This window comes from Dysidea avara, chromosome 10 (assembly GCF_963678975.1).
Source record: "Dysidea avara chromosome 10, odDysAvar1.4, whole genome shotgun sequence".
NCBI lineage: Eukaryota > Metazoa > Porifera > Demospongiae > Dictyoceratida > Dysideidae > Dysidea > Dysidea avara.
The window spans coordinates 28,279,836-28,302,550 of record NC_089281.1 but is presented as its reverse complement, the minus strand read 5'-3'; the positions used below and the strand labels follow the sequence as shown (position 1 = coordinate 28,302,550).

The 22,715-nt window shown below is 38.3% G+C and overlaps 3 protein-coding genes across 4 annotated transcripts in view; 1 reads left to right on the top strand and 2 right to left on the bottom strand.

Moving 5' to 3' along the window:
* Positions 1 to 2,858: 2,858 nt before the first annotated feature.
* Positions 2,859 to 4,905, bottom strand: LOC136237076 (15-hydroxyprostaglandin dehydrogenase [NAD(+)]-like). The gene is made up of 7 exons (XM_066027350.1): positions 4,771 to 4,905; positions 4,598 to 4,717; positions 4,434 to 4,544; positions 3,954 to 4,050; positions 3,829 to 3,905; positions 3,477 to 3,604; positions 2,859 to 3,076 (listed from the first exon to the last, which is right to left on the bottom strand). Exons 1-7 carry the CDS (start codon positions 4,864 to 4,866, stop codon positions 2,932 to 2,934), a joined length of 774 nt encoding a protein of 257 aa, XP_065883422.1. The 5' UTR covers positions 4,867 to 4,905; the 3' UTR covers positions 2,859 to 2,931.
* Positions 4,906 to 10,035: 5,130 nt separating this feature from the next.
* LOC136237075 (uncharacterized) lies at positions 10,036 to 16,016 on the bottom strand. The gene is made up of 5 exons (XM_066027349.1): positions 15,806 to 16,016; positions 14,880 to 15,051; positions 14,779 to 14,829; positions 14,644 to 14,723; positions 10,036 to 10,354 (listed from the first exon to the last, which is right to left on the bottom strand). The coding sequence occupies exons 1-5, from the start codon at positions 15,925 to 15,927 to the stop codon at positions 10,276 to 10,278; spliced, it is 504 nt and encodes a 167-aa protein (XP_065883421.1). The 5' UTR covers positions 15,928 to 16,016; the 3' UTR covers positions 10,036 to 10,275.
* Positions 16,009 to 22,715, top strand: part of LOC136237073 (abnormal spindle-like microcephaly-associated protein homolog) — a 25,901-nt gene continuing 19,194 nt past the window's right edge. Inside the window, exons 1-3 of one of the 2 annotated variants that reach the window (XM_066027347.1) lie at positions 16,009 to 16,189; positions 16,345 to 16,411; positions 16,469 to 16,516. The gene's annotated coding sequence lies outside the window, so the exon portion shown is untranslated. The other variant, XM_066027348.1, reaches the window with a different exon arrangement.

Genomic DNA, 22,715 nt, shown 5'->3' with positions numbered 1-22,715 from the left:
TGAGGGGTGGTACAATCACCAATAGTTTACTGTACGCAAGGAAATTTTGACGTCAAAAAATTTGACGAATTTGACCATAGATATACTAAAAAAAAAGTACAGGTTTTGCCTACAATTTCTTGATTTTCATCAACATTTTATTCGTCAAATCTGCTGAAGTCTGAATTCGTCAAAGTTTTTTGACGTCAAAATTTCCTTGCGTACGGTATAACATTTTTAAAGCAGAAGGAGTCCACACTTCAAAGCACTCCACCACTCAGTAAAGGAGCAAAAGTAGCTCCAATGACCTTCTCCACAGATGCCAAATGTTTCTTATTCTTGGCCCCCTCTCCAGCTGCAGCAGCACTGACACTGACAAGAAGCAGAGGAGGAAAATAAAGGCATAGTGCTGCATAAGGAGACATCAAAGTATACAGAACAACCATGCCGGTTGAAAGTCTGGATGGAAAATATCACCAGGCAGTAGGCCATCAACATACAAAGTCCTCTGTTCCTTAAGAACACAAGGATGGTCTTGACACTATAAATGATGTTAAAAAGAGTGTTCATGATGACGGATTCTCATAGGACCATGAGAACAGCCTAAAAGATGGTCACTAAAGCTGTCTAGGAGAAAGGCAAGTGCACAGTGAAGAAAGAGGAAACAACCAGATTAAACTGGGTGATCTACAATTCTGCATGCCTCCCTGTTTGTTATATGGCACCATTGTGATCCCTCTTCCATTCACATGACTTTAACCAGAGTGCAGATGTTTGATGTAGTCAACTCTCCCATAAGAACCTGTCTAATCTCTCTAGATGCTCTTACTTTGAGACATGGATGACTTCCATCTCATACACCTTTTAAAATGTGGCACTATGGTCATTGTGGTGGAAATCCGGAACCCCCTTTGGGCATGAAAGTGGAGCATGATCAACTGAGGAACTATAATTATACTCACAGCTGAGCTGTGTACCCTTCCAACAGTGCTGGAATCCATGCAGCCTTCAGCCTTGTTACTGGGCTAAGACTAAAACCAATGGAGTAAAAATACTGTATTCCACTGGAACTTTCTGGTTTTGTGACTCATAAGCCTACTTCTTCACTGATTCATGTTTAGCAACTGGAGGAATGAGTTATGAGGCTATTGTATTTTATAAGAGACTGGCTAGTTAGTAGTCTGATAAGTGGAAAGAATCATACACTGTTGTACTGGGCTGGATTAATCTATAGGTGTTGGCTTTGCTTACTCTTTACAAGGCCATGCATGTCTTAAAATCTCCTGTAGATTTGATTTAGTCAGAGACTCAGTTTTCCATGCATGTAATTGTGTTAAAGTACTTATTTTGTATGCAAAGAAAAAATTTAGTTTTAGCCACAAGACTATTCACTTGGGTACTCCAGAGTCCGGACCTCCCTGCAGATGTAGTTCACTGGACTGGTAACATCGCTACAACCAACACTGAAACATGCAAGATTGTGAGTCTACTTTAGCTATTGTCTCAGTTATCAAGTGAAATGAGTATGAGTCTTACAATAATCTTCTCAGGTGGCTTGATGAAGTGGCATTCTCCTTAGATCTTAGCCACTCTTTCCTTTATAGTTCATCACCATGAGAAAAAATGCATGGTCATTTCCAACATCTTACTTCATTGCAAGGAACAACACTCAGAGGGTATAATTGTTGTAGCTACAAAGTGGGCAAATCAAATTGCCGAATTCCCATGAGTTGTCATGTGGGACATATATGTAGAGGTACTGTTTTATAATTGCCTAACTGAAAAGGCAAGATCATATGTTGAGTTGGCACCCTCAAACATCAGGGTGAAACATATGTGGATGCAACAGACTTACAAACTAAATTTTTAGCAGATCACCATCCGTTCTACCAATGAAAACGAAACTTACATACCTACACTACACTTGAGTACTGATGCACCACCTAGCATGTCACTAATTCAGATACATGCAGATAATATATCAGTTACTAAACAACATAAGGCATCCAGACCTGACAATCTTTCTGCCCAGTTTCTTAAAGAAGTGGCATATATATATATATATGAAATTTCACCAGTCTTGACTTTAGAATAAAGGTATAAGGTACACTACCAAATATATGAAAACTGCAAAAGTACATGCTATGGTCCCCATTTACAAGAAGGGTAACTAACAAGACCCTTGCACTGACTATTCAAACCTGCTTCCCTTACATGTACTTCTTGTATCTTTTTAATATTAGGGCATATAGTATATTCAAGCACGCCATGCAGATCATGCAGTCTCAAAATTAGTTCTACTCAAAATGATGGAACGATTGGCAAAAGAATTTTTTCATACTCCAAGTTCCCAGCCACTGTCTATGATTATTTGTTATACATTTATTTTGTTATGTGCAAGTCTTATACGTTTGGTGGTTTTGTTACCATTTTGTTGGTTTATATATGTGTGTATGTTCCTGTGGGCTGTGCTGAATACTGTGAGGTAAGAAATCAATCACTCCACTACAAGTAGTTAATTTACTACTTTTCTGGACTTAAAATGTTGCTAGAAGTATCGAAATACTCTAATAGTGCAGTCAAATACTCTTAAAGATTTTTTATCAAAAGAAGTTGTGAACTCATTCATTTTAATGATCAAGGATATGAATCAAAATGACTGACTTGTGTTAGATAGCTTGACTGTTCTATTAGAGTATTTCTAGTATATTTACAGCACAACAAACAACACAACATTGGTCTTCCTCATATGATTGGTGAGACTTGAATAGGCATTTGGATACCTCCTGGAAATGAACAAGGAGAGAGATCACATGAATTACTATCTAGCACCCCGAGAGTGTAGCAGACAGGTGCCTGTAACTATTTAAGTGGCACAAATTTTAAAAAGCTTTTTAATAATAGATGTCATACAAACACACACACTTATAAAGTATACAACAATATATAAAACTACAGTTTTTGCATTAACATAAATAGTGGCTTCCTGTCTAATTTGTGAAAGTCGATTCCATTACGAGGGGTCACTCTGGCTACAGCTCCAGCCTTGCTTGTATCTTGCACCAACAATAAGACTGCATCAGCAACCAGCTCTGGACTGGAAGATGAAATCAGTAAAAGTTGGTAATAGACAAGACTTCAACAAACTGAGAAAATTATAGACAGTCACAAGGCTAGGTATGTTACAGGACATACAGCATTGGTGGGCTACATTTGAAAAGGCATTCAATGTTTTAGCCAGAAATGATAGATACTACAGGTTCAACAGGAAAGTTAAAAAATGCGGCAGTTAAAGAAATACTTACCTAACACAGTACCATGATACAACAGGAAGCATTGCCTTTGGCAAGCCCATTTTAAAATTAATGTAAAGGCTCAACTAGATGTCATAACATTATTTGAGCCACTAATGGAAAGTCTCCCTGGAGTGTAAGGTACTGGAAACTATTACTTTAATGAAAGTAATACTATATTTCCTGTACTAGAACAGACATCACCTCAATAGTGCTCCGTGCTTTACTATTTCCTTAATCCTGTCTACTTTCAATGCCACTTTCCCCATGTCAGTATCAGCAAAAGTGGGACAGACACAGTTAACTCTGACTCCATCGCTTTTGGCAATTGACTATAAAGCAACACAAAAAGCACAAATGGCAGTCATACACCATATTACTAGGCAATGCCTGTAAGTGCCTTCTAACTGAATATATAACGGGGAGCCAAGAATTCACATTTAATAAGTTCTAATGACCTGAGCTAACAATGAGCCAGACCTCTTCAATTACATGTATGTCTTGTTAAATTTAAATTCTCTCAGCACAAATTTACACTACATGTTCAACAACTCACACGTAACGATTCAGTGAATGCTACTACTCCAGCCTTGGTTGCACTGTACACTGGTGCCACTGGTTCTGGCATCAAACCTGAAACATTTTTAATAAGCTGCTTAAATAGTTATAACGCTTTAGTACCTGCAAAAGATGATATGTTAATTACTGATCCACCTCTACCACTGTTTTGTTGTGACATAAATTCAATACCTAAATATGTTCCCTGGATCACCGCTGACTGCAGGTAAAGATAACAAAGAGCATTAAAATGTAAATGTGCACGTGCATGAATATATAGGCAGGGCAGGCAGGTGGGGAGGCACACGCACACATGTTCTTCAGCGTGTCTTCATCACCACCAGAGAATTGACTTTATTCCCGGCTGAAGCATTCATAATATGTGTTTAGCCAAGGGACATGTTTACGAGCCTTTTTATTTACTTAGGAGGCAAAGGACATGTAATAGCAGGGACCACCGTACCAGGAGAAAGTCCGGGTTTAGTTGGTCTGTGAAAGCAAAGACTTCCCTCCTGTACTAAAGCCCTGTACATCATACAAACATACAAGCAGGTATAGCATGACCAAATTACTTTTCTCTACATGCATGGAAGGTGTGCATACCAAGTTAATATCTACTGCCTTCCGCCAGTTTATTTCATCTGCAACTCCAGCATTGTTCACTACTATGTCTAGCTTGCCAAATTTTGCTACAATCTTCTCGAAAACAGATCTCTAAGAATGACAATGTACAAACCATAGCCCCGTCCAGCCATAGATAATCTTACAAGGTTCTCTGCTGAAGTGACGTCACACTTGTAAAACGTCACCTTGTCCTTGCCGTATACCTTGCGCAGTGTTTCACAAGCTTCTTGGCCTGCTTCCTCTTGGATGTCGAGCAGAGCGACCTGGAATATAGCTAACCATTTATATTGATTATCGCGATGTAGTTAGCACATACCTTTCCTGTTTTCTCTAGCAACGCTTTACTTATGGCAAGGCCGATTCCCTTGGCAGCACCAGTGACCAAAGCAACTTTATTAAACAAAGACGCCATGGACACCTTGCCCTTTTCTTGATGGGTATAATTACTGAAATAAGGTGGTAATTAGAATTCTAACCTCTGTACTGTATAATGTAAATTATGGAATAACCTATCTAGCAGTACTGTGGAATCACCTACCTTAAGCACATTTAAACAATGTATTAATTATAGCTAAGTACAATCACTACAATTTATTCTTAATTTAATGTACTATATACTCCATATGGAGGTTTCTGTACAGTAAGCAAATAATAATAATAATAATGAAGTTGATGACACTTTATGTGATTAGGATTATTTGTTAATTAGCAAAACCGGGCCCACCAGGGGCAACATGATTTATTTTTAATCAGCAGAACCCTTGACCCCCAGGGGTATAGTGCTGATGTGCCAGTACAATTACAATCAAAAACAGTTAATAATTATTACATTAGTTCTAATTTTTGTTTAAATAATTCTACACAGTTGGTTTCAATTGTATCATCACTCAGTTTATTAGTATAGCTAGGCCATTTAAGGTAGGTGAGTTAGTTATACATAATTACGTGCATGCTACATATAAATCTATGCATAAAGACTAAGTGAAAGCGGTCAACTCTGTTACGAGGGGTCACTCTGTCTAGCTATATAGCTCCAGCCAGGCTTCATGTATCTTGCACCAACAGCAATAAGCAGGCTGTATCATAGTCACCTGCATCCAGCTCTGGACTGGAAGATAAAAGCACAACAGAATAGAATAGAGTCACAAGATCTATAGATCCATTATTTATTGTAGTTGCTGAAGAGAGCTCACAACACTGAGCCACTGACTGAATAGTGATTGATTTTCAATATACTCTCCTGCATAAGCTAGTTGTGAATTCTTGGAAATGCATCTGCATGCACCTTAAAATGGTAAACACACTGCACTTTCCTTGAATTTTTCATCAGTATTTTTTATTAAGGCTTTGCAGCACAAGTGCTGAAGGTCTGTAGGACACCTGTTTAAAGTTGTTACAGAAAGTATGTTTGAAAAAGAAAATCCATATCTCTGTCACTTTTAGCAGAACATATACAAAAGTACAGGTGTATCACACTACAATAAACATGCCATGCTTGCTTACACATATAATACTTGGGTAAATGATATCACTTGTTCCCATAGGCTGTTTACTTAGCTACACTGGGCCTATTAGTTTGGGTAGTAAATCTGATCGCATGCCGGCAAATCTATTTCAAGCAGTGAGTTGGTGATACACCAGACGTACTTGCATATAATTATGCTCCAGCATGTTTTTTGACATAAATTTGCAATGCTATATTCCATGTGTGGATCACTACAGAGTAAATGAAGGACCTTCATTCAGTAGATTAATATTGAGGAAGGATCTGGGTGATGAGACTATCATAATTACCAGACTCTCTTCAGAAGGGACATCACATTTGTAGAATATCTCTTAGTCTTTTCCATATATCTTATGCATGCTTCTTGGCCTTCTTCTCCAACAGAGCAACTCCATAAGAAGAAACAGTATAGAATAATCGTACGTTCACTGTACATAATGTAGGCACGGCATGCATGATGTGTTTCTATTCTTCAAATGATTGTAATGACTCATCATGGTCACTAGCTTTTTACCATGCAGTACCTACAATTCACACTTTTTACATTAATATTTGATATCTTTAAATTGAGTACGCTTTTCTTGCAGCTAAGCACAAGTTCAAAATCACTTAGCTATATCTGCTATACAAACAACATGGCAGAACCCAACATCAGTTGATTACTAATGGCCTATATGGCATGCATGCACAATTCACATATTCATGTAGAGACAGTAAGAGTTTACATCTCCTCCATGTAAAGTTACTGCATACAATGTCTGTTGTATAAATATTCTTTCCGTAATGGATATTAAGAGGCATGGGAGTACTGACTTGCTCTGGCTCTGCGATGACTTGCTTTCTTCATTAACTCACAAAGCAATTTGTTTGTTGAGTCAATTCAGAGATAAGGAAGTGATATGTTCGTTAATCAGAGGAATGCAAGCATAACAGAGAGTATACTCTGCAACCATGGCATCAATCAAAGAATGTGTTTACACATGATAAGCTAACCAACAAATGTTTAGAGTGTATGTGGTGTGACTAATGATAATGATAGGCTGCACTGAGCACTGAAGCCGTGTAGAGGATAAGTGTTGAACAATTTCCCTCCCTTCCCAAAAACATTGTATTTTTTGTTGTGACGTATACTTTCTATGGTTTGACAAAAACAGTACAGGAGACTTTGTCCAACAGTTTAGCTGAGACAGAACAACCATAATGTAGAATAAGATCTTCAATTGTCACAATGTTTCAACAATAAGTAGTCAGGTACCAAAACAAAACCCCATCCACTGACTCACTCAACCCTCCAACAATGGTTGCTCTGTCATAACTATTGCATTGACAACATATTGGAAGAGAAAATGATTGTCCAATGCTTTTTGCTTCTCAGGTTCCATCGGTAATGAAGGATGGTGAGTTCTCTTCTCAAGAAGATAGTGCTGGATACTTTGATCAGTCTAGGTTTATTAGTGTGCTTGCCAATACATGATGGAAGCTGATATGCCAATGTACTGCTGGCCATGGATATCCTAATTTTTTTCTAGCATGTGCCTCTGTTAAATTTGACTTACCACCTAGCTCTGGAAAAAATCTATACTCGACATCTTAATTTTTTACTGAAGACTTTTGAGAGAGCTTATCTTTGTAGATCCTTCCCTGAGAGATGGACACACTAGTGGTTACCATTATTAACTGGACTGAGGAATGACAATTGCAAGTATTAAGATGTATTAGATTGATGCCTCCCATTCAACCAATAACTGTCCATCTAAAATTCTAAATGCTTACCTATGTTATGAAGTGTACTGCAGGTCTATATAGGCCCATTAGTGTATATCAATGATCTTCCCTATGTTGTCAGTTTATCCAATATGTTCATATTTTGTTGCATGATGATCAAAGTGTTAAGTGTTTTAATAAAGACTGAACTGGACATAGTTAGCTACAACAATTCCAGAAGATCATCACATTGCATGACAACCAATGCATCTTTATACCTAAGTTATCTTTATGCGTGTGTTACCACAACTGATCAGAGTATTCCTTCAATGGAAATGTCATTCCGTACTCCTCAAGCTTCAGGTACTTTTAATATACCAGCGGCTATTTTTTTCTGGTCCTACCAGATCTACAGGATAGCTATTAAACATTAGCATATATATGGCTTAAGTTATGGCCAAATAGTCAATAGCAGCCATTTTCTCCTTGAACAGCAATGCATCTATAACAACTGTGTGTTCTGAGCTCTTAAAACGATTAACTATGATTGTGCCCGCATGTTCTCTAAATAATTCATTTGAAGTATCTGCTAGAGACAATTTTGACAAATTATTGCTGTAGTTAACTTCATCACTTTTTACAATTGGCTACAGAATACAGAATCACATCACACTATTGTAATGTCTCACTTTGTTTGCATACACGTAGTGTTTGGGTAAATAATATCACTCCAGACTTAGTAGCACAATAGATTGGACCATCTGGTCCAGGAAGTAAATCTTAAGGTGCTCTATGTCCTCAGTAGCAATACACCAAAATACCTGCATGATATGTGCTAACTTGTACGAGATCTATATACCCTAATAGAACAGTCAGTGCCTTTATACAGCAGAACATATGCCTCGCCATGATTTTTTCTTACTTCATTAGTTCATCTAATTTATCAGGTTGAAAGAATGATATAATTCAGTACAGCTAACTGCCATACTTGGGAGATTAAGGGAATGTTAACCTTTAATATTAATCTCCCAAGTATTGCACGATCGTTTTACACTACTGCACATATTGCTTTATATCTCCTATATGCACTAAGCAATCATGATGAAATTTTCAGGAACAGTTTTCTACTGTCCAGTGAATAGTTGAGAACATTGGTGTGATCATAGAATAATCCACTTAGGATTGCAATAGATTTAAGTGTTTAATGATATTTTTCAATAAATTTTACCAAGAGTATTGTTGATTTATTGGCAATCATTGGTGTTTCATTGGATAGCCACAATGTTCAACTACAAGCAAAATTAGCACAGAAAAAGATATGATTTTGACAGGAATAAAGTTATTCATTGGTGTGTTAAAGAATAGGAATATAAATGGCATTGTATAGTCTCCTGACATACCCATATCAATGCATGTTACATATCCCACCCCTCCCTCAGAATACATGGGGGAGTGCTAGGGATTCTGACGTCACTCTGGTTAGTATACACATAGATGGTACAAAGAAGATGAACCAGGCTGATTCCTCTACCAGCACCAGTGATTAAAGCAATTTGAAGATGCCACCATCCCTTGTACCTTATCTGAACTTGTAGTTACCATGGATATCGTACAATGTCACTAATGTCAGTAATTTCTCCACCTTTTCAAACATACTTTCTGTAACAACTTTAAACAGGCTGTAGGACCAGGTGTCCTACAGACCTTCAACACTTGTGCTGTAAAGCCTTAATAAATTACAGCAGATCAGCACATAACTGTAATAAAATCAAGCAATCTGCTGTTAAGGATTTAAAACTGTATACAGAATTAGACAATCATTAATAGCCTAGGGTCATCCACATTTTCAAGTATTCTAACAACCTTCCCAGAGTACTATACAAAGTTGATGTATACGCAGTATATATACATACTTATAAATAATTATACCTATGCAACATATCCTAGCTATTAAGTTCAGATGTAGCATCATTCAGATTACTTGAGGAAATGTCAATGTATCCACATCATAGAAACTACCCATCATTTCAATATAATACTGCATGCGCCTCACATGTAATATAAATGTTTTCAAAATAAGTACTTCCTCCTACAGGAGAATACCTTCAGTGCTGGTCACTGTAAAGTTTTAATAACAATAACAATATACATCGCATATTCAATTTCCACATTACATCATAAACACAGCTACACCCATCATCTACTTCTGTTGCAGACAAACACAGCTACAAAACTTAAGGTGCTTGGCAACTAGTCAGTACTTTACAGGAGCATGTTTCGTCTTGAACACATGACTACTATTTTCAAGTATTTGTTTTCAAAAACGTACTTATGATTTTAACCTTCACCCCACTTAACATACTCTTTGCACAATAGCTGAAAACAATGGACAATATCCCTATTAAAATAATTAGATATACAATTCAATAAATTTTGTGGTGCCCATATGGACCAAAGGTGGTAGCTGTAGTGTAGAAAATCTCTCACCGTAAGGATTGTCTTTGGAATCTTGAAATGTGTTGCATAATTATATAAAAATGATGGTATAATTATAGAAGTCAAAACATGGATACAAAAGTGATTGTTGAAAAAAAAATGAGAACACAATAAATCTCATTGAATGATTGCCTGCTTGCATATCGGACACTTGAACTGCGGAAAAGAAGCTTTTTGGAACCAGTCCAGCAAACACCTATTTCAGAAAGAAAATAAAATCTCTACACATAGTCACACAACAAAGTAGCAGCAGGTTGGCAAATACAGTTAAACTTTCTGATAAAAAAAAAGCAGCAACCAAATGGGCAGACCTGACTTATAAATAAAGTGCCCATTTTAGAGAGATTCTCAGGGTTGACATACCACAGGTATAATTGAAGGGGTCAGTGGAAAAGGGGGACATGTGCCAATTTAGATTTTTCATTTCTTATAATTTTAAATGGCTTGTTTTAGCCATGTGAATAATGTTGTCACTAAGTAAACAGCAGAATTTACAAGTTCATGGCAGTCTCAAAGCAAATATTGCAATAATTCAATTATGTCCCAAAATTCTGTTTAATGCCCACCACACGGTTGCCTAAATTTTCAAATGGCACTTGTCCCCTTTTGCCACTGACCCCTTCAATTGGAGGATAAGGCAACATGCAATAGGTATGGATGGATATTTATTTGGAAGGGGCTATTCGTCCAGATCCATATGAAAAACTTACAAAGAAGTTGGCAAATAAAATGAAAAAAAGAAAGGAAAAAAAAAAAATTCCTGGGGCTTGAACCTGGACCACCGGCGTGAAAGGTCAGTATGGTACCGGCTGTGCTACTGTTGCTAGCTACCCAGCCCTCTTACTTTTCTATCTTATAAATGTGATTCAATAAGAAATCTGTATATAGAAGATTGGGTGAACAAGAAACCAAAACCAAGGCTGAACCTGACCCTAACCTAACACCAACCTCAAGTTTGCTTTGCTCGCTCCAACCCTAGCTCGCCTCAAACTCACCAAAAGCTTACCTTCATACAACTAGTGTGCTGATACTAGAGTTATGATGGGTAAGTGCCAGATGAATATAAGTCGGTGTCAAGAACTGGACGAGATGAATAGCCACTACATATTTATTAATAGCCCATTATCAATACAGGACCAGTGGGTTGGTATATACAGTGGAACCTCAATTATCTAAACTCCAGTTATTAAAACTTTCATTAACTTCAAAAATGATCGTTCTATTATAGTTAGTTAGCATTCTATTAGGTTTAAATTTCACAATTAAAATACCTTAACATTGTTTTATTATACACAACTTCAGAGTTATGGACTTTTTCAGTTATCTGAATATTAAGTGGTCCCCAGGGTTAGGATAACTGAGGTTCCACTGTAAACAAAAATATATGTACAATATCAAAGAACTAAATATAACTAATATAGAAAATTATAAAATGAAGTAGGGATCCAAGCGATAAAAAGTAGTGAAACAAGAAATGACATACAGCTATACATGTGTGACTGTTCTATTAGGGTGACTGCTGTATTAAGGTATCTTGAGTCAGCCTTTCACCTACCGGGGCATGTCACTATTTCATATTTTCACTGTGCTAGTATTATAAATACAGCTAAACTAATAATAAGGGTGTGTGGTCATCATGATCATGTAAATAAACTGTTGAGAGGAATGCTAGATCACTATTAATTCATTAATGGGCGTGGTCTTATGAAATTACAGGTATCTAAGAAGCACAAACACATAATTTTGTGGCGTCTAAATATGCTACTCAAGGAGTGTCGATACGGTAAATTAATGCCTTGATATGGCTTCATTGCATGAAGAAGAGGATGAACAGCCTGATTGCTACATGCCACTGGTGAGTTTGTTATTATGGCATAAAATGGTGGCCAAGCGTTGTTTCGTCTGGCCTCCAGCCTTGCGACTGTGGTCAGGCAGGCTGGCAAAAATTCAAATTTCTTAAAATTCTATATCTGGCTGCCTGTAAGTGTCTTCAATGCTGTATTTGATGTAAGATGGACTAATATTATTCTGTAAAGGTGATTTTCATTGCTTAAGATGTCTCTAGGATGATTTTTAAAGGCAGAATTTTAGGTGGTGTGTGTCATTTTTGGGGGATCCCTACTTAAACAGTACTACCGTACTGTTTAATATATTTGTCTAAAACATGAAACACAAGCAGGGCTGGTGTAAACACTACAGCCACTAGAAAAATACTGGATGTACTCTCATAGAAAAGTTTTATCTTACAGCCTAAGTAAGGCCTATGGTAGCTGTCAAACTGCCAAAAGGGAAAATACTTGTAGAGCAGCATGAATGTATTATTTGTGATACAATTAAGAAACTTTCTATGTCAGTTGCTCTCCTTATGCTAGTTTTGATATAGTGTCATCGCATATTTGACGATGACCTTTACAGCCATTTTTGTATTGAAAATTCATCATTTTTGTCTTTATCTCCTTGAGGTATTAACTTATATGGTTAAAACATGATTTCAAAGGTCTGCTGAAAGAAACAACTTGGTGAAAAGTTATGTGACCAGGTATATCAGCCACAAATTTACGACTATCAAGTGACCATAACTTTGACGTGGAATGAGTTATTCACTTCAAACAAAGTCAAATTGTTTCTTACATCAACACCTTTAACCCTCTAACCGTTAGGTTTTCCAGTAGAGCAAGCATGGACCGAAAATGGGCTGTAGTAGCCAACCTGTACGGATATTCACTTAGTAACTATATATCAAAATGCTCCCTATGGACTAAGAAACTCGATCAAGGTGTTTTTGTTTACACAGCATAAACCACAACATTGTTATTAAAGGGGCAATGCATCAGGGAGTTGTTTATACGTGAAGCTGCTCAAGTTTATGATGTAATCATAAACAAATCACGTCATTGCTAAGGAGCAGTGTGCTATTATGTGGCAGTCTTTGTATATCTGTCCTTGTACAACGATTGTAAGCCAGGTGAGATAGAATGGCCCCTGGCCATGGGCTGTCTAACATTGTAACAAAGGTGATACATGATAGCATTTCGTTTCGTATAACAACGTTGCTGTTACAACCTGCCTAGTTGTGATACATGGAGCAAGTCGTTGTGTAGTGTCAATTACTCCCCAGCCGTATAGCCTAAATATTAAAAGGGCAAATATTTCGAGGTTGAGCAATGTTGCTAAAAATAACATTTTCGCAGATTTGTAAACATTCCCAAAATGTATTAGACTATATGGAGGTCTAAATATTTCAAGGATAAAATTTTTGTTGATAACCCCTAAAACTGCAAAATCAGCAAAAAAAATTTCCCCCTTGAAATATTTAGGCTCCTTTTACAGCCATAAAATAAAATATATGGATAGTTTTTAAGATTGTTCTCCCACCCACTGACACACACATGACTTTATTGTACACAAAATAATCACATGTTTTGCAATCTTGAATGACGTCGCAACAAAACAAATTCACAATAAATCACAAAAATGGTATAAACATGATCCTATCTCTATAAAACTAGCTGATAGTACATAAAATTACTTCTAATGCTGTTCTAAGGTGTTACAGAGCAATTCACATCAAGTCTAGTTTCTTCGAGTTTTCTACTGTCATGCTCAATGCACATGCATAAAGAAATGCATGGCTACCATGCCATGTCTTGAAAAAGTAGCTTGTGTCTGTCCCCATTGCTACAGACCATCTTCTTTCATTCCTTCTTAATGATAGACGCAGTTAACAACTCAAACAACTAACAAACTAGTCTTCTGTCACGATGAGACATTTTCCGTGATTATGTAACTCTCGTGCAATAATCTGCGAGGGAAACCTCCCAATAACTGGCACCCCGTGGGTGTGAGGATTTCAGGGTAAGCACACTGCATTATTAAATCCACAAACAAGCTGTAGCGAAGTCGAAATTGTACTCAGCACGTAAGTTATTACATCAATCCGCCATATGGTGGTTATGATGGTTAGAGGTTAATTTGGAAATATGATTTAACATTGTAAAATGATGCCACAGGAAGATGAAGACAAAAATGATGAATTTCAATGCAAAAGGTCACAAAAGGTGAAATATGTGGTGGTAAAACAAATGTCATAAAGAGAGCAATTTGTGCACAAAGTTTCATAATTGCATCACAAAATGTCTAATTCTTTTGCTTAGTCACTAGCTATGCATTAAGCCATAAATTAAATACTGTAATTTTTACACTCATTACCAATATAAACACTATGCTTTTAGCCTTGTAATAGAATAGTCAGTGTCTAATGATTGCAAACTGCCTAATCAGATTATGACTGAGCCTCACTATAGACAGTATTTGGAATAAAATACAGATTATAAATTACAATATTTTTATTTCTGCTCATGTGCTGGTGTAATGTGAACAAGTAATGGTTACCTAATATAGATGATTACATAAATAGGCAAAAACTGGGGTCATATGACTTCATGACCTCTAGCCACTTATAACACATGATCACATTTTGCTCACTTTTCATGAAAACCATGTTGGCATGGACAAACCATAATGAACTCCCTGTTCTGAAATTCTTCCAAACATATTGTACACACCTAAGCCAACAAGAACACACATTAACAAGAGCACAATGGCAAACATACAATATACCTCATTTATTGACCCATGTCTATGCTCAAAAGAGTTTCTCATGAAAAGAACCTGCACAAATACAATGGCACCACTATTCATATACTAACATTACTGCACACCTTTTTACAGCGTTCCATGCAATGCTGGGGTGTGAGTTGAGTGCTGTTGACTCCACCGTAGGAACCTGGGTATGATTCGTATGAGTCATTTAATAGCTGTTGAGAATCATCGTCCAACATCGATGTTGAAACTGGCTCAAACAGCAAACGACGATAGTACTCCAATGTTCGCCTGTCAACAATTACAGATACAGTCAAATAATGCAACCTAGAGAGGATCTTGCCTAAGAAGCCACCAGCATAAAATGCTTAGTAAAGCCAGTACTGGTTTCTCCTAATCCAGACCCTTCACCATATACTCAATAAACACACAACACAGAAAAGTTTTGTGATGGTACTCTACTGTCTAAACCGGCAGAACAGTTTTGCAATTCTGATCTGTATACAGTTATCTCAAATATGGTGTACCATAGTAAGGCATGTAGCAAGCTAGCTAACCAGCGTAAAAAGTGTTTGCATTACCACTAGTACTATATTAGCGAAACTTTTACTATCTAACATTGTCATTGTTCAACTATCTCTCTAGGGACCTGCAGGGAGGCAATAAATTAGCCTCTAGCACAGGGAGTCAGAAACCTGAAAACTATGCTCAATGCAGAAAAACAAATTTCAGGTGACTTGATCCAGACAGCTTGGTAGACTATGTAGTCAAGCAAACACCAATACCTTAGATCTAATGTGATTACGATCATGAGCTGGTTCAACAACTATTACAGTGTCTGTATAAGCCCTACAATTTAGAACTGATGTTTCCCTAAATCAGACCCCTAACACCTCCACACTACATCAATCTAATTAGTGTACACTTGTTTTTACTTACAGCAGTTGCTCTGGGCTATACAAGCTTCCTCCCACACTTAGAATGACAAATACATAACATGCAAAACTGATTGTTGTAGCTTAGCATGCTACTATATCTTATGTACCGTCTTCGTATTCTCCGTCTGTAACAGCAGTAGAAGCAACACCCGATACTCAGGGGGACAATTATAATGCTGCCCAATACTATAGCCACAAGCACTAAACACGTAATAGAATCACAAAGCATCTCATCTCTCGTCTCATCTGTTAGGTTGTGCGGTTCGTTGACACCTCAGCAACTAGATCTAGCACGTGACTTGACAGTTTGTTTACACTCTAAATAGCGCACGTTATATAGTTCCCGAAGATGTTGGAAATTTTAAGATAGCCCTCGAGATGAGCGACCCCCAAGATAACAGCACAGCTGATTCTATAAGTTTTATATTACTTTGTGGACTCACCGCACTACTCTGTCTTGCTGCGCTATTTTGCTGTATTTACATGTGCTGGTAAGTTAATTCTCACAGTAGGCGCAAGTGTCTGTATTATACTTGGTGTATTAAAACAGTAAAAGTTTACACTATTCCTTATGTTGCATATGCTGTGTAGTAAATCCTTTTTTTCATTTTTCCTCTCACACTTTACGTAAATTTATACACTTTAGCTTAAGGATAATGAAATCAAGACGAAGTAGGCGGAGAGTAATGGTTGCCTTAAGAAACTGCAAGACAGTAAGTACCATGTCATCTTCATTTATGTTGTAGTCTCATGTAAATCAATGTTGATAGGTAAGATACAAAAAGAATATGAAAATTAGCAGCAGTACCACAAGCGAGGTGAGTTTGTTTTAAGGCATACCTTGTTTTAAATATCACTCCACTAGCCACTGTATTGCAAAAGCAAGCAGAGCACAATATTTTCAATATGTGACCTAGGTCTTATTGCCTATTTAAAAAATATCAAGAAATGCCGGTTTTAAGTGTTGTAACTCACCAATGGTTGAAGCTATGTGTATCAAATTTTCACACGTTTTTCACCAATTCCTTATCTTCCACTATACAAGTAGCCAACAGTTGATTTTCCTGCCATTTGATAGTTTTTAACTCGATGTTGACTGTATCAGGTAAGCTCCAAATTGGGTGGGCAAGAGATTGTTTACAAAATGAAAGAGGAACAATTAGGCCAAATTATGGGCCGTTCAGGTGGCTAAAATGAATTGAAATTTACATCACAGGTCTTTATTCAACACCACAGAGCTTTACAACCACATACAACATCCCCGGGCTGGCCAGCTAGCCGTTAGGTACTTGACTGCTTGTATGGATTATCACTGTGTTTGGGGAAAGGAGCCAGCAAAGCACGCCACTCAAGTCTAGTTGATTGTGATTGTAAAATTTGATAGTTCATTCATGTAGCTTTGTGGTCTTAGTGTGAAAAATCAAATCTGTTGTCATGGGTGATAAGATTTCCCACAATATATCCATTTCTTTGTTTTGACAATTACTAAATGAAGCCCAGGCATGCCCCTGAATTAATCCCTGTCTTTTTCAAATTTGTCTAACTGGCTGAAGCTGTTATGTTCATAAAGTTTCATGAAATGGTTCTAGTTAATGTTACTGTGGCTCCTGTGTTCAGTGCAATGTACAATAACGACTGTATAATGTCACCTTTTAAACCTCCAGGTGCTAAGCATATTGTATGGCTTTCATAATCTGCCTGCAAAGTATAAAAGTAATCTAATTTTGAAGCTATGGTGCTATGCAAAACTCTATTAGCTGACGTACTATTTATAACTATCACTAACGTTTGGCTGTCCACACAACTCAGTGTTTATTGTACTCTTTACTTATAACCATAATATGTTCTTAACGTATACTGTAGAATAGCAGAAAAAGTTTGAATTGGGATAAAGGTGTTTGTGTGTAGATCAATAATTTCAGAACCAATTGGCATCTATAGAATCATGGAAGTTTCATTACTTGAAAGCATATTATGTGATGAAATTAAATTGTTGCTAAAGTAGCAGGATCATGGCATTAATGTGTTATCAAAGATCCACGTGCAGGTGATTATAATAGATTGATTTGATTCCTAATGGCATGTAGACTCTTGTTATCAATGCTGTATGCTGTTTCCTTTGCATAAACATTATTAATGTGTTCGGAGGTATTAGCTATGCCATTGACATGTTGGTTTTTTGTATATAGTCTGATGTGTGCATGCCCATGCCACATTACACACACATGTGCACACATGCACGCGTACCGCACGCATGTGTGTGCACATGCTTTTTACACATGTAATCAATAAATGGTTAAGGCCACCTAAAACTGTTTAGGATTGTATGAAGGGGTAAGGGAAAGTCAACATGTTTCTTTGCATTGCCCTCCACCAGCTGTTGATTTTGTGCGTGCACATGAACCCACGATTAAACAGTCCTTGAGACAGCTATAACTACATATGACTCAGGGTACTCACCTCCATGTTGAGTAGCTGTAAGTATATGTACATCTTTAAACTTTCCCACTCCAATACATATGTTAAGTAATGGTTTCCAGTGCTGCTCACCATGATAGTAGGCGTCCTACCACCGACTCCAGACCTCCTGTCCAAATCACCAAATTACAACTGCCCAGTGAGAGAATGTCAACTACTCTTGGTTGCCTGGAAGGTATCAGGGAAAATCTCAGACCAGAGAGAATCCAGAGAATGCTTCCAGGCTTATCTTTTGCTCTTGGAAGGGCAAGACCAGCATTAACTATAACTCTGCCTGGCGAAAGTGGAATATGTAGTGTGCAAAGAGAGCTTACCTTCCTTTACAGCAGATGTATCAGCTTCCTGGCAGATGAGTATGAAGCTGGAGGCAGCACAAATTCCTAAATTGCTATTGCTCAGCACTGTCCTCATCACTACCCCAGTTGAAGGAATCCCAGTGGGACAGCACCCACCGACTCCTCAAAGGAGTTTTTTTTAACTTATGGCCATGATATACTCATACCTGAGATGTATCCAAGGTGCTAACATTCCAAGATGGTCCCAAATGAGAGCCTCATCCTAAAGAGGCTAACTCAAAAGCTGGTGATGTTACTAACACTAGTGCTAGGGAAGAGATGTTCTCAGACTCTCCTTATCAAGTCACTCGTACACAAGTGGTCTGCCATGTTTAGGACTGGCAAGCAAAGCCTAATGATGAGCAATGCTTACAACCAAGTACTTATAAGGACAAGCAACTGTGCTTAGTAGTCTGCATTGGAGCTTACGAGTCCATCACAAACAAGCTGAGAACTGATGGAGTACAGAAGCTATTCCTTGCAGTTATCCCTCCATTATCCCTCCGCACACACCACTTTCATTGTCTTATATTGCTCGTTAGGTTAAGAATTCCCTCAGGCATTGATGAGCATTTTACAGCTCACTCTACAAGAGCTACTTCAGCCACAGCAGCAGCTATGTCAATTGTCTCCACGAAGGAGATCATGAGTAGAGCTGGATGGTCAAGAGAAGACACCTTCACCAAATTCTACTATAGACCTAAGACTGTGGCTGATTATGTAGGACAATCCTACGAAGTACAAACACGTTTTGACTGAACTGGAATGGGTAGTTGGAAAAGGCAGATACAATCGGACGCGGACATTTTCAAAAAGCACTTTTACATTTATTGGGGCGAGCCTGAGCGAGCCCCACACTAGGGAGTCAGTGGTGTAATGGACACATTTACAATAAAATACGATATAAAGCAGATATCTTACACGTGCTTCCAGACCATTCTCCTTATACGGTGTGCATAGTCCATACAGTTATTTTTCATACCTAATGTTGTTTTTACAGCAGCATTCGCTTCTAGACCCAGGCGTCGATCTTGTCATAGCACTTATCCATTTATGTACCACTCTGCGTGGGCAGTTCAAAGGCACCGCCAGTGCTATAATTTGTATATTGCACTGCTGCAGACCGCAGCGAGTGCATTATAACTTATAACGCACTGGTTGCGGTTTTGTAGACCACAACGAGTGCATTATAAGTTATAATGCACCGACCACAGTGCAATATACAGATATTGCACTGGCTGTGGTTTTGTGCAGCATAGCACAAGTGTCGGTGGCGAAGACCACTACGACACACCTCACCTAATAGGTGGAAAGACACTACACAGATCACTCGAATCCTTTTATAGCCTGACATGTAAAGGTCGATTGTGGGCCATTACGTTACAAATACGTATAATGTTTACAAGCAGTCAATGGCGATCGAAAAAGCCAATGCGGGTGGCCACAACTCTAGTCTACATATATATAAACGTACTTATACACCTTACTAGTCTGGTGCCATCTTAGCCCAGATTAAACTGTAGTCCACTTCGACAATGACTCAATAAAACAAATATATTCTAAATAATACTAACTTTTACGTTCGATTGTGGTAACCAGTTTTGTCATGCCACCAGATTCGAGTTTAGCCAGTGTGAATAGTAAGAATTAGACTAGTATCATTTAGTAGTTAGGTTTTGTTTACTTAAACCATCTATTTAGCTGATTTTTTTCGCTCGAGAGAATCACTATGGCGATTAGTCTGGTGCTTAGTCTATATGGCATGCTGAGCACTACATGATGAGAGTGGAACAGCGAATGCAGGTTAGTGATATAACCCATAGCGTACTAGCTTTCAATATCTCAGGCGGCTGCAGTACTCGTGCAGGGGGAACGGCATCGCAACGTCAGGCTTGGTTACCCACAATCGATGTTAGAAACCTGGCCTTTATAAGTGTCACAGCTGTCTTCTGAGACTCTCTCCACCTATTAGGTGAATGGTACATAACAGTTATACAACGTGTACTCATGCGTTTATATCAGGCAGAGCACTCGTGGCCGTTGTATAACTATATAATAAGCACATGTGCAAAGGATAGACTAGCACTCTAAAGACCATATAGTGTTATACATGTGCTCTAGAAATCTAATTCAGTCTCATAGAGGTTACGCTGGCATGTCCCAACCTGATCTCGTAGGGCAGGTCCAACGCTTGGTATAAGCGCCTGCACCTTATACTAAAAGGCGTAAGATTGTGGATTTGGCCTGCTAAGCTAAGTTGCATGGGGCATACAAGCTAATCTCTGCAATTATATAACTCTGTATTAGACTTTAGAGCATGTGTACAACACTATTATGGTCTTTGGCATTCTGTGGAGTGCTGGTCTAGTCCTTCGCATGTGCGCTTATAAATGGAAAGTACTATGACAGATTGACGCCCGGGTCTGGAAGCGAAGACTGCTGTAAAAACAACGTTAGGTATGAAAAATAACTGTTTTGTAAATGTAAAAGTGTATTTTAAAAATATCCGTGTCCGTGTCTGAGTCCGTGTCCGACTTGTATCCGCCTTTTCCAACTACCCAACTGGAACCACTGAATAAATGGCTAAGGCCACCTTAGTGGCTGAAAGCTATTTAGGGTTGCATGAAGGAATGAAGGGGAAGTCAACATGTTTATCCCACCTACACCCACCCATGAACTGAACTATTGATTGATGTTGTACTATGTATGATCGTTACTCTGTATGAGGCACCATGGGGGATGAGCTAGTGCTCCTAGTGTAGTCCACTCCTGAGTAATTCTGGGTCTGCTCTTCAACTGGAAGCCATGTTGAGAATTGTGTAGCAAAGAGGTCAACTTCCAGTGGCCCCCAGGCACTGTTGATCCCTCGAAATACAGCTATAGTATGTTCACGTTGAGCTGAATCCTGAAAAACAGCTAAAAATTAAAAGTGGATTTTTTCTCAACAGAGTTAACATTTCAGCCAACCAGATGATTATTGGTAACAGCAAAGGTGTCAACAACAGACACGTATGGTTTGGCTCCATTACAAGTTCGGGAAAGGGCTGTAATGGACACTGTACTTATATGGCTTCCCCATAGGAAATGCATTGTGAAAATTTTGATTGGCTATAAATATTATGTCAACCATTTGAACAAAAAGATTTTGAAAGATTTTTAACGGGTCAAGCAGTACTACAAATGAGCCAAATTTCAATATCGTATATAATTGCATCCATGAGTTATTAGATGTTTTTGATGATTCAGCTCAACGTGAACATACTATAGATTCAGGATCCGATCTGTCCTGTCTCGGAGATGCCTTGACAGGTAATCTGCTATGGTATTTACCTTCCCTGGAAGGCATTGAGCTGTAAGCGTCATGTTTCTCTCCATGCACCATGTAAAAATCTGTTTGGTTAAGGCTACTAGTTGTGGAGACAGTGTTCCACCTAGCTTGTTTATGTGGGCCACCACTGTCATGCTGTCTGATTCAATCCCCTCTTCAAAAATGACTTTAGAGTTAGTGACACGGCGAGGATATGGAGCCTCTGCTCCTTCGCACTCCAGCAACTTCCTGTTGTTTCTCCCTGACAGAAGGCACCCCAACCGACTGTGGATGCATGTGTTTATATGTTACACTGAGGAGGAAGGTGAGACATAGATTGTCCATTCCACTGACCTAAGTTGTTGGTCCACCACCTCAAGTCCTCTTTTGCTTCTTTTGACAGGGTCACTCGTCTGTTGTAACCACAGTTGGCCAGGGTTGTGTGTTTGAGGTCTTGCAGGCTTCTGTAGTGAAGGGGAGCTGGAGAAACAACTAGGATTGCTGTTGACATTTTGCCAATCAGTTAGGCTAAATGTCTTGCTCGCTTGTCAAGACCTGGGAAGCTTCTGGTCCAACTTCAACTTCGGAAGCCGTAACTCTTTGAAAGTTGAGTCTAGAAAACCCAGTTATTCCACTTGATGTCAAGTGAGATTTGGAGTAGTTTACTAGAAAACCTAGTGCTTCCAGAAGGTCTAGTGTCAGCGTGGTATGTTCCCTTAGAGTTGATGGGTTCTTGTTCATTACGAGGAGGTTATCCAGGTAGATTGTGCAATGGATACCTCGGTTTCACAAAAAGGCAACTACCACTCTCATAACCTTCATGAACACCCAAGAGGCTGAAGCCAGATGCAAACAAACTCAAAATCTTGGCCCTCCCAGTAGGAATTTGTGGCATTG

Coding starts and splice junctions, on each gene's coding strand:
- LOC136237076 (XM_066027350.1), bottom strand. CDS start 4,866: ATGGCGTCTTTGTTTAATAAAGTTGCTTTGGTCACTGGTGCTGCCAAG. Junction 4,718..4,770: donor TGCTAGAGAAAACAGGAAAG/GTATGTGCTAAC, acceptor GCTATATTCCAG/GTCGCTCTGCTCGACATCCA. Junction 3,077..3,476: donor AAGCACGGAGCACTATTGAG/GTGATGTCTGTT, acceptor TTCATCTTCCAG/TCCAGAGCTGGTTGCTGATG.
- LOC136237075 (XM_066027349.1), bottom strand. CDS start 15,927: ATGCTTTGTGATTCTATTACGTGTTTAGTGCTTGTGGCTATAGTATTG. Junction 15,052..15,805: donor AGACGGAGAATACGAAGACG/GTACATAAGATA, acceptor AATTGTTGACAG/GCGAACATTGGAGTACTATC. Junction 10,355..14,643: donor CAACATGGTTTTCATGAAAA/GTGAGCAAAATG, acceptor TTTCTGAAATAG/GTGTTTGCTGGACTGGTTCC.